Source organism: Rousettus aegyptiacus, unplaced genomic scaffold (genome assembly GCF_014176215.1).
Source record: "Rousettus aegyptiacus isolate mRouAeg1 unplaced genomic scaffold, mRouAeg1.p scaffold_m13_p_16, whole genome shotgun sequence".
Classification (NCBI taxonomy): domain Eukaryota; kingdom Metazoa; phylum Chordata; class Mammalia; order Chiroptera; family Pteropodidae; genus Rousettus; species Rousettus aegyptiacus.
This window is the reverse complement of record NW_023416291.1, coordinates 5,615,862-5,628,453: the sequence shown is the minus strand read 5'-3', so window position 1 is coordinate 5,628,453 and position 12,592 is coordinate 5,615,862. Positions and strand designations below refer to the sequence as shown.

General features: G+C 33.6%; 1 protein-coding gene across 10 annotated transcripts in view; it reads right to left on the bottom strand.

Moving 5' to 3' along the window:
- The window catches only part of LARP1B (La ribonucleoprotein 1B), a 71,800-nt gene that overhangs the window by 54,175 nt on the left and 5,033 nt on the right, over positions 1 to 12,592 (bottom strand). For 7 of the 10 annotated variants that reach the window (XR_004954842.1, XR_004954843.1, XM_016148091.2 and 4 more), the window contains exons 2-8: positions 10,369 to 10,427; positions 9,907 to 9,966; positions 8,100 to 8,274; positions 5,847 to 5,987; positions 3,558 to 3,701; positions 3,138 to 3,303; positions 120 to 264 (exon numbers count right to left, since the gene is read on the bottom strand). Coding sequence is in view for 8 of the 10 variants with exons in the window: in XM_036233481.1 (XP_036089374.1) it covers positions 120 to 264; positions 3,138 to 3,303; positions 3,558 to 3,701; positions 5,847 to 5,987; positions 8,100 to 8,274; positions 9,907 to 9,966; positions 10,369 to 10,427 (890 nt within the window). In the remaining 2 variants the exon portion in view is untranslated. The remainder of the gene's footprint in view (positions 1 to 119; positions 265 to 3,137; positions 3,304 to 3,557; positions 3,702 to 5,846; positions 5,988 to 8,099; positions 8,275 to 9,906; positions 9,967 to 10,368; positions 10,428 to 12,592) is intronic. The other 3 variants (XM_036233480.1, XM_036233478.1, XM_036233479.1) reach the window with 1 other exon arrangement.

Genomic DNA, 12,592 nt, shown 5'->3' with positions numbered 1-12,592 from the left:
TTGTTTTCTCTTTTTTCCCCTTAAATTTCTAAATATTTTATTTTTAGAGCAGTTTTAGGTTCAAAGCATAAACAGAAAGTACAGACTACTTTGCAACTCTTTTATAAATGAATAATTACCTCTAAAATGAGATTAAGGTTTGTAGTAAGAGCCTGAACACGGTGGAAACCAGCAATCAGGGAAATAGGCAAGAAGCCTTGTTCATCCATCTTTCTCCTAAGAAAAAAGTCCCGTTCCAAATTTTCTGTACTGAAGTAATATTCACTGAAAAGAGAGATAAGCAAACATAAATTTCTTCCACTTATTCAATGGGAAATAAAAATATCTATTGCTTATAATACCAATTGCTAAAAACTATTTTAATCTATTAATGGCATTATATAGATTTAATACAACAGAGAGGGAAAATGTGATAACAGCGAAATCTTACTGAGTTAATTTCTCTTAAACATAAGCAGAAAGAAATTTAGAAAATTTAGAATACTGATTATCTCCCAAAAAACTAACACTAACTTTTATTTTTATCACCTTTACCTAAGTATAAAGAATTTACCAGCATTTTATTTTAAAAGTTCAATAATGACTGATTTTTTAAATGAGTCCATTAGGTGAAAATTTTTATTACAAAACTACTTTTACTTGTTTCATTTAAGCAGTAAATAACAAAGGTATGCACATGTCAACAGACTGCCTTCCGACATTTTCCCATTACTGTAAAGAATGATATATTGGAAGTATTCTTTGTCTAGTTTAGAGTAGATTATAGTTTGTTCTGTTTTCTAAATTGACAGAGTACTGACATTGTTTAATACTTCTGAACTCTAGTAATCAGCACAATGCTTAGTAAAAACTCAGTGAATACGTGGGCACAGGTGTACATACACAATTACATATTTTAACAAGTCAAGATATCCCTGTTTCTTTCACAGAACCTGGCACTAGGAACACCCAGCCTTAGTTCACAGATTAGCCTCTCTCAGGTGCCTCCAAATCAAGCACAAACAGGAAACAACTACAAATCACTTTGTACCCTCATTCCACGTGGCCCTAGTGTCAAACACAGCAGCGGTTGACCTTGGCCTGCATCACAGCCCCTTCCAAGAAGTTGCAGAACCAACACACACAAAGGTCGGCTTCAGACCACACCAGAGCACCACAAAGCCACCTCCACAAAAACACCAACTTGGCAGGCACCAGAGCCCCGCTAAAGCAAACCCGATCTGCAGAGTCAGCCCCTGCACAATGGCTCCTCTGCTGTAGTCATGGCCAGTTCTCGCATCCAATCAGCCTCAGGGCCAATCCCTCCCACTGATGTGCCTGCCAACAGAAATCATGGCTCGACTACAACAGGAGGGCACACACTACCCACACAAGACACACACATGGAGCACCCAGCTCAGCTGCCCAGGGAGTGTACCACTGGGCCCCACAGGACACCTACTACATAAGGCTATTCTACTAAGATTGGGAGATGTAGCAGTTCGTTTGTAACAAATAGAAACAAACACAGGGAGGTAGCCCAAATGAGAAGACAAAGGGACATGTCCCAAATAAAATAACAGAACAAAACTCCAGAAAAAGATCTAAGCAAAATGGAGACAAGCAATCTACCAGATTCTGAGTTCAAAATATAAGGAAGTTCTATGGAGGGGCGGGGGTTCCATAGAGTAGTGGTTAGCACGTCTGCTTTACACACAGAAGGTCCTGGGTATGTGGGAAGAGATGCTCTGCCTTCAGAGATCCAGTTCTTAAGGAGAGAAGGCAACATCTGTAGGTCAGAGGTAGAAGGGGGTGGGGGGATCTAAATAAATAAATAAATATTTAAAAAGGAAGTTCTATGAATTTAGAAGAGCAGTAGATGAACTCAGTAAGAACTTTAACGAAGAGATAGAACACATAAAAATGGAGATGTCACAATAAAGAAATAATTTTAAAAAAATGTAGAAAACACAAAAGAACCAGTCAGAAATGAAGAATGCAATAACTGAAATGAAAAATACATCAGAAGGAATCAATAGATTAGATAAAGCAGAGGATCAAATCATCAATTTGGAAGAGGTAGCAGAAAACAGCCAATTAGAACAGCAAAAGGAATTTAAGCCCTCCCCCTACCCCCTGCAAATGAAGATACGTTTAAGGGGCCTCTGGGACAGCATCAAGTGTGCCAACATTCACATGACAGGCATACAAAAAAGAAAAGAGAGCAAAGAATGGAAAACCTATTTGAAGAACTAATGGCAGAAAACTTCCCTAACCTGGCAAAGGAAATAGACATTCACGTCCAGGAAGTGCAGAGTCCCAAACAAGATGAACCCAAACAGGCCCACACTAAAACACATATTTAAAATGCCAAAGGTTAAAGACAAAGAGAAAATCTTAGAAGCATCAAGAGAAAAGCAGTTAGTTACCTACCAGGGAACTCCCATAAGACTATCAGCTGATACCTCTGTAACAGATATAAAAGTTTGCAGGCCAGAAGGGACAGGTATGAAATACCCAAAGGGCCTAAGACCACGATTACTCTATCCAGTAAGGCTATGATTTAGAATCAAAAAATAAAGAGTTTCCCGGAAAAGAAAAAGCTAAAGGAGTTCATTGACACCAAACTTATTACAGGAAATGTTAGAGGGGCTTCTTTAAGGAGAAGAGAAAAACAAATAAAAAAGATAAATAAAGGACAATAACCACTTTTTGTTCAACAATTACTTAAGTAAATGGATTAAATGCTCCACTTATATGTGGAATCTAAAAAACAAGTACAAACTCAATGATATTTCAATATAAAGCCAAGTTTCACTTGCTCGAATTCAAATATATACAGTAGTTTTATATTGTTACATTTAATCATGCATATTACATCATGATGCTATAACTAATATCCTTTAGAAGAGAAATACCTAAGAGAAACATAGTAGAGAAAGTAGTAGTGATATAACCACATATAAACTTTTCAAAAAAAAAACATACTTTACTAACATTTCCTATAAAAATATAACTAAAAATACTATTAAACTCCTGCAATTTTACTAAACAACAGCTTAGAAAATGTGTTAGAACATGTTTACTATCAGTGATCTTAAAATTTGATATTGCAACAGATTTTTATTATCCCATCTGCTTAAATCAGACTCACTTACATTTGGCGCTTAATATACTCTTTAAGCAATGCTTCTTCCACAGGGTAGACCTGTACTCCTGTACCGTCATCATAGTAATACATCATACTGGTATTAAGTTCTGTTTGAAATGGTTGATCAGTCCTTTCACCAGGGTCTCGATAACCATATGAATAATCAAAGTTCACTTAATGAGAATAAAGGAAAAAAAAATGATCACAGATTAAAAAAACAAAACAAAATGGGAAAAATAGTTATTATAAAGAAAAATCCAAAGTAAAGTTTTTCAAGGGATAACAAATATAAAGCCATCTTTATTATCAGACAAATAAGCTGTTCTATGAGACAGTGGGAAAAACTAACAGAAGGCTTGCACACTTTTTTCAAATTTCATCTAATTTAACAACAACAACAAAAAACCCAAACAAAAACCTGTCATACATCGAGGATTTCCTCTGCCTCGTCCTCTTCCCCGTCCTCGTCCTCTTCCTCGGCCTCTAAAGGAACCTCGGATATTACCACCCTCACTTCTCACACTGGAAACTTCATCTTGATCATCTCTCTTTTCTCTATCACGCCTCCAACCTTTTTAAAATAAAAATATTTTTATACATTCTTATTTGCAGCTATGAATAACATTGTTATCTTTATTAAAAGATGGTAACCACACTTCCCCACTTTGTAACTATTTGTTATTAACCAGGAATTCTTCACATAGACAGAAATTTAAGTGATCCCACAGAAATTTGTCAAAATGTGTACTAAAGTACTAATTTGTCAAAATGTGTTCTAAAGTACTAATTTGTCAAAATTTGCCCATAAGTGTACTAACATAAAAAACAGTCTAATAAGTAAAAACAACACACTAAAAACATTTTAAAAGGTATTTTGCTAAGATTGTACTTTTAAGATACCAGAAGTTCCAAGATAACTGGTTTGCACTATACATAAAAATCCTAAAAAATTGTTTTTATGAAATAGTTAAGGAAAGAATGTTTCTATTTAAGTAAAAGACATTTCCTTTAAAGAAAAAAAAAATGAAAACACAAACTGGGAGAAATCTTCTGCAACACAATATAAAAGTTAGATCCAGAATACATACAGAACTCATAAATTTCTTATGCACAAGCACACAAAAGCAACTCAATGGCAAATGGCTAAGACAGATAAAGGCAAATTAAGAAATGCAAATAAAAAGCAAATACAGAAAACGGTGCTTAAACTCACTGGCCATGAGAAATACAAATTAATGAAACAGCATTTCATCCGCTCCACTCTGACAAACATTTTAAGGTCCTGTAATATCAAATGTGGACCAAGACAGAAAAGGTAGAACGTCTATATACCGCTAGTGAGAGCAACAATAGGCACGTCCACGTTTAAAAAAGTTTTTGGAATAATAAATTTGAAGGTACATATATCCTAAAGATGATGGTTTTTCAACCTTGGCACTTGTGACATTTTGAGCCGGATAACTCTTTAGTATGGGGCAGGGCGGGCGGGGGGTGGGGGGTGGGATGTTCTGTATACTATAGAATGTCTAGCATCATTCATGATCTCTACCTACTAGATGCCACTAGCACTCACCCACCACCAACTTGCTGTGAAAACCAGTATTATCTCCAGCCAATGTCAAATGTCCCCTTGGGAGGGAAAAAAATCACTCCCATTGAGAATCACTGACTGAGGCCCTGCAATTCCTTCTTGTAATTCAGTCTTTTTCAACGGTTTCTGTCTGAACTCACAGGAAGCCTTATGTTGTTACATGATAGTATACAAGCCGGGGCGGGTGGTGGCGGCGGCGGGAACAACTATCATTAGTTGACTTTTTTCCTAAAAGAAGCCAGAAACAGCTCCTACTATCCAAATCTGTGACAATTAAAGCATCAAAATGAAATAATCATGGTAATGGATCATAACTGATTGAAAAAATAAGAGGCCGTTCGTCCACACAGATAATAAGTTGTTGTTTATAGTGGAATGCCAACTAATAAATATAGAAAGGAAGGTGCAGTTAGAAAAATCACTATTTGCAATCACCATGATAATGACTAAATCAAGTAACAATCATCAGTGGAAACTGAAGCTCATGTGAAAAGTTTTATGAAAAACTGGAGAGTCCTACATCTCAGTCTCTCACAAATAATGGAGTAATTACAAAGGAGAAAAGAGCATCATTATAGTAAAGAAACCAGGACTGCGTCAACTTAACCAAGTGCTCAAAGTTAATATCACCGGTAATAAGATAAACCAAGATCATGTGCATTTTCTATGTGATGCTCTGAAAAAACTTTTTAGTATCCCTGCCAAAGACACATAATCCAATCCAATGCGGAAACACGAGAAAACCCAAAATGAGGAATATATACCACATTAATGTCCTGTATTTGTCAGAAAAAAAGCAATGCCATGAAAGAAAAAAGCAAATGAACTGTTCCAAACTAATGGAGACTAAAGACAAAAGACAACTAAAAGCTACGTGTGATCCCAGATTAAATCTTGGAAAAGAGGAGGAAAAAACTATAAAGGACATGATTGGGAAAATCTGCCTGTAGATAGTCACACTGTATTACTGTTCTTGCAATACATACCCTGCAGATATTTAGGATTAAAAAGGCACAACGTCTGTGACTTACTCTCAAAAAGTTTATACTACACATACTTGTTAATAATAATAGTAAGCATTAAGATAAAGTTCTTTACTCATTTTTCTCTTAGAATGTAACTTACTTTGTGTATCATTTCTCCTATTGTTATGTGAAGATTTATTTGCTTCAGGCTGACATTTTGAATTGTTCCGGGATCCTGGTCTTTCTTGACTCTCTGGTCTTACATCATCTAAGTGGAGTGGTACCCACTTGTGCTTATTAGCTTGAAGAAAACAGAATAAAATCATTTAATGACAATGCACAATTTTCACTAAAGCTTTGCAATTTTGAAAGTACTCTAAATATTAGTTAGATGAGACACTGTCCTTAAAGGAATTATTTGTAGAGTACCAAAATAATTTTCTTCTCCTCACACAGCTCCTTAATAAACTTTTTTGAGCAAACAGTATTTCTGAAAACCAAATGAAAAGCCAGTGACAGAATATCGTTGGAATTCCTTGCTTTTAAGTGAAATGGTAGCTCTTCTATTTAATTTTGATGGATAAGCTACTCAAAAATAGTAAGTGTACACACTACTCCTGTCTAACACTTGATTCTTAAGTCTCTAGAATGGGGTATACCTGATAAGACATTTTAACATTCATGTTTGAAAACTTGGCTAGCAATTCAAAACACTTTTAGTTTCAAATCATTGTATAAAATATTGATTTATCGATCATTACTACTAATGAAAGAGATTTCTCAAAATTAGGTTTAAGTGCAAAATTTGTCTAACTGCGTTTGATAAATCTTCTCAGAGCTACCACTCATTTTCATAACTTCTTAAGAGATACAAGCAATTGATTTTTTCTTATTGACTAAAAGATAGTATAATTAATTGTTATAGTACAATTCTGAAGATTATCTATTCATGGATTCCAGTTAAGGTTTCAAAATGTTCAGTATTCTGCCCAAATTATTTTTTTAACTAAAAGACTCACGAGCAAAGGAAACACTACTAAGGTAATTAAGGGAAAGGGAATATTAGTGTGCAACTATAGTACTGATTTCCTACGAACCCTACAAAATATAAACAGATGAGGAAGAGAATATGAAAGACTCAAAAAATTTTTCAGTCTACACTATAAATTCTATCAAAAGAAGATTGGCTCATACAAGCCTTTCATTTGAGGATATATATGTGTGGTCTGAGGAGATTCAATTCATGACATGATTATATTACTTTATAAACCCCTAGATTTTAATGCTGGCTGATCAGTTTTAATTGAAGCTATTAACAAGGACAAATTTTAGAGTAGAATGGCAGGTGTGTTATCTGTATAAATCCTAGACAGCCAAAAAGAAAACTTATGTGTCTAAGAGGCATGAAAAAGGTAAGCGATAAAGCGTTCTAAGAAATGGGGAAATTTTTTTTAATAACCACACTGTCGTCCTGTTTCCATCACTTTTGATCGATGAGCCTTGGCTCATTATACCAAGTGAGCCAAAAGCTCATCCTGCAGCTAAGGATTAGCTATTCATTAAAAAAAAAAAAAAAAGAAAAGAAAAAACAAGTAAGTGCTCAACACATGGTAGATTGTTATTTTCATTATTAAAGAAGCTGGCTGGCAAATACTACATCATGTAATATCCTCTTCTCATGTCATATTGCCTCCATGAATTAAAATGCTTCAAAGCCTTCCCATGGCACTCAAGATAAAATGCTAATTCCAAGTTTAGAGCCTATATAACATGGACCTTGGCTATCCAAAAACACCTCCGGCTACTCTCCCCAATCTTCACCTCACCTCACCTACTAACCTTCCGACTGTTTAAAGAATTCTTCTGCCTAAAGGCCCTTGAAAACACTTTTTCCTAGGCTCAGAACACTGACATGTTTTTATAAAGCAGTAAAATCATAACCTGACTCTAGACACATGAAAAGTTCTAAAAAATATATGGAAAAGATGTAGACAATGTTTTTTCTTCAAAGCATAATTTAATAAGGAAATGCTATGAGGAAGAAGTTGACAAAAATTATTTCTACTATTCTTACAAAAATATTTTCTTGGAACTTCCTAAAATACAGGGAGCAGTTCCAATGTAGATTTAGAAAACAATAGTTATCACAGAACTTTCCAATCATAAAACTGTACCTCATTTCTGTAAGTGAAACTTCATTCCTTCTTACATAAAAATGTCAAATGCAAAAAGGAAAGCCTAATAGTTCAGAAATGTTACAAAAACAAATGAGTTACCATCGCAGATAGTACCCTGAAAATATCCAAAAATACTCTTCAGTTACTACCTGGAATCAACTGATTGAATACGATTCTTCATTACTACAACTTCTTTCCAAAGAACCAAATCAAAATGAAGTTATAGATGAACGAACCTCTCTTTCGTTGAATATTTGACTGAGCCTCATCCTCACTGATATTTTCACCAGGACCATCTAATTTTGTTTCCCGGCTTTCTTTGCTCTCACTGTTACATCTCTTTTCAACTTTGTCGTCTCTTTCTTTTTTATTTTGTGGCTTCTTATTTCCTTGGTTGATAACGCTCTGACACTGCAAAAAGTAGTTCCGAATAAAATAATTGTTAATAACATATCCAAAAATCTGTGGTAATATCTTACCTAAATGTTGCAAAACAAATGACAACTAAAAAAATAAAAAATGAAAAAAAAAAAGACTACTTTCAAAAGACGCTGTTAAGAGAAAGTCAGTCAGACTAGGAGAAAATATTTCCTAAGCATTTTGATAGAAAATTTGTATTTAAAATATATAACTAATTCTCAAAATGTAGTAACAACAAAACTCAATTTTTAAATGAAGTTGAACACTTCATTAAAAAAAAATACACTGATGGCAAAAGAATATGAAAAGTTGCTAGACATCTTTAGTCAGAGTAATGCAAATTAAAACTACAATGAAATAGCACCACACACCTACTAGAATGACTAAAATTAAAAGTGACCATAGACAGTATTAGTGAGTATGCAGAATAACTAGAATTCTCATGCACTGTAAGTGGGAATAAAAAGTTTGGTAGTTTCTTAAAAAGCTAAACAAATAGTGACCATACAATCTAGCCATTCTGCTTCTGGGGATTTACTGAAGAAAAATGAAAGCATATATCCATGCAAAATTTGGTATACAACTGTTTATATAACAGCTTTATTTCTAACAGCCAAAAAGTAAGTAGAATCAACACAAATGTCCATCAATAGGTGAATGGACAAACTGTGTTACATCCATACAAACTTACTCAGCAGTAAAGAATGAACTACAGATACACATGATACAAATACATCTCGAAATAACTAAGCTGAGTGAAAGCCAGAAAAACAGCAGAATGTATGACTCCACTTATATAAAAATACAGAAAAAACAAATTAACTGTAAGTGACAGGAAGTACATCAGTGGCTGTCTGGGATAAAGAGAAAAATGTGACAGGGAGAATTACAAAAAAAGTGTGAGGAAACTTTTAGAGTAAATAGTTAAGTGTTATCTTGACTGTGGTGATGGTTTCATATGTTTACATAGGTCAAACTTATCAAACTGTACACTTTATATCTTTGCAGTTTATTATACATCATTTATACACCAATTAAGCTGTTTAATATCTATTATCTACAACTACACACCAATGCCGCACAAATTACAAATAGCAAAGTGTACAGTGTCTAATAAAAACATGTGACCAGATAACCACATGCTACTCCTTTAAAAAGCTCTTTTTTAGAATAGCTTAGAACCATCTTTTAAAGCTTTAATTAAAATTAAAAATCCATTCATTGAACACTTCTCAATGTGACATATACACACATATATAATTAGCACTTCGCATTGGAAAGATTATAAATCACAGAAACAGCATAAATTCTGAAACATAAGTGGGCTTCAATTAGACACACTGAATTAAAAATTAATGTCTTTATTTGTAGACATTACATTCATCAGCATGGTATCTGCCCCTTACAAATGTAACTTTACCTAAGAATACAACCAGATGAAGACAGTGTGATGAATGAAATCAGGTATCTGAAAAATGGATAAAACTATAAAAAGGGTAACTGCTAAATTTTTAGCACCTTTTGTTAATGTTAATTCTCTAAATCTGAAGTAAAATAAATTCTGCATGTTGAAATGAAAATATTTTCCCTACAAATATAAAAAAGCCTTAAAACAATACTCACTCCAGTGTTCACTAATTCACTTGGTGTTGGCCAATTCGCCATATCGCTGAAATCACTAGCCTAAGAAGTAATAAATAAGTGTTATGCCCACGAATTAGAAATTTTAAATAGAAAAAATATTTTCTAATGGTGAGAGCAATTTTAAGAATCACCTACATTCGATTATATGCAGGCATTTGTAAAATCAGTTTAAAAGCTTCTCCAAATAAAAGAACACTGAAATAAAAATGCTTTGGTCTTATGATCCTACTTCTATCACTATTTCATGACACTGACTAAATTGATACAAACCGGGTAAGAGAGGCACATGGGGATTTGCATTAAAGCTACAATTCTCTAGCATGTTAACTTTAAACTAACATCGATGATACAAACAGAAGAAAAATACACAATAATCTAAAAACATGATGATTTTCAAACTGAATAAACAGTAGTGAAGAACTACTCCATGTTAAGACAAACCTTGCTGGATTTCTTTGTCCTGAGTTTTCCTGCTTTTATAATTTGTGGGGAACCAGGCTCTAAAAAAACAAACAAACAAACAAACAAACATAGAATGTTGTTACAGCCACTTCATTCAACATATTTAACAAAATAACTATTAAAATGCCAACTTCAGTAAGTCACTGTAGTCATCGTTCCCAAAAACACCCCAAAGTTCTGAGACTCAAATTCCTAACAAGAAATAAACTACATTTCAAAAGTAGATTATTAAAATAGGTCTTCAGTGTTCAAATCGAGAAGGAGGAACTATTAGCAGTTTACTTACGTTGACATATCAATACTTTCACTGACAAAATATAACATGAAAAATTAGAAATATGATGTTTCAATACAATAAAGTTAGTTAACACAGTTCCCAATGTAATACGTATCTTTTTCAATTCAATACACATTCATAATGGGGCATACAGAAAATAAATTAGAAGACTTCAAACTATTTGCCCTTGAAAACAAACGAGTTTGGCAACTATAAGCTGTATCTAGAGTTAAACCATAAAAAAACAGGTCTCTGTAAAATTTTGTATAAGACCATCACAGAATCACCACTTGTCCCTATTATGAATAACAGTGTTTGACAATAAAATAAATACCTATGTTACACCTGAGTGTAGACAACTGATACTCTCTACAGTGTTATGCTGAATGCAATTTCAACTTAATGATATGGTATCAGAAAATAAACCCATCGTAAATCAAAGAGCATCTGTACTTATTTATCGAAGGGGGCTGAAGGAGAAAGGTGTCACCCTGGGTGGGCATACAGGGATCTTGAATACTGGAGTAATTCCATTTCTAAAGCAGAATCGTGTAGAACAGTGTAATAATTTCCAAAGCAAAACAGTGTGGTAATCCTATTTCTAAAGCAGAATACACAGGTATTTGTTTTATTCTTCCTTGTACTTTAGGTACACATACATGGAGGTGTACACATATGTACAAATGTACATAAAAATATTTCACTAAGAAACACTAGATACAGTAGTAAAAATATATGGGCAAATAGGACAAAAATGGTGGCAGGAAAAAAAACCCTAATTTAATGAAGAACCAATATTTGCCTAAACATTATCTAGAATTTGACTGAAGTATGTTCTATAAATAGTATGTATGTTTTATGAAAGTTACACAGTATAGGACATTTGTGGGACTTTTCCCTCAACGAAATGCAAAATATGTCCCAAAATATTGCTAAGCCAAGTAAATTAGGTGCCTGGGAGTTACAAAATACATCCTATACAAATTACATGATATAATGGAAAGTAACAAGAAATAGGTCACACAAATTTTATACAACTTTACTGCAAATCAATTGGACATAAATAATCACAAAATTAAGGTCAGAAATGAAAGGTAAAATTTATTCTGACCCTACAAAAATAAACTTTTTTAAAAAACTTCAATACTAAATGACATAATTAAGTTATTAAGAAACTGCAGAAAAAAATACCTGAATGTGGTAGAGAGTTAATAATCTTTCTATTGATTTAAAAATATGGCCCATACTCTATCTCAATATTGATTATAACCTGTAGCTAAATGTAAAAAAGTTGCAGGGGAAGAATTCCAAACTTTATTTCTTCATGTTTAAAAATAAATGAAAAAGAGATTTTGATTTCAGTCAAATCTTAAGACTCAATTTTTTTGGATTTTTGTTTAAATTTTAATCTCTCAAATTTAATTCCTCAGCAAATATAATGGGAAAAAAGTTTACATTAAATTGTGTGGTATCTATAATGTTGACCTTTTATTAATGGAATATTTCTATATATACATTGTAATCGGGATGTTTTTATATATTTTATCCTTACTATAATTTAATCTTACTGCAGATTTGACAAACTACGTTGGCCAATGAGATTGGATACTCTGGGATAGGAAATAGAGTGATTTCTTAACATTGGTTACTAAATGGCCCTTCGAGTTAATTTACTTTTCCAAGAGGAAGACTTTCCCAAATATTTCTGTTCCAAAGTCCAGTTTCTCCCATGAAAACAGTAAATTTCCTGATGAATGAGTTTAGAAAAAAACTCGAACTTGGAAAGCCAGCACTTTTCCTCCTTTTTCTTTGGGAGCTAGCTATCCTCAAAAGGCAAGAATTTTGGTCCGCTCCTTCATGCTGACAACTGCACAAGGGCAGGCATCCCAACAGCGGTGGAAGGGGGACCTGCAGTTATGCAATGAG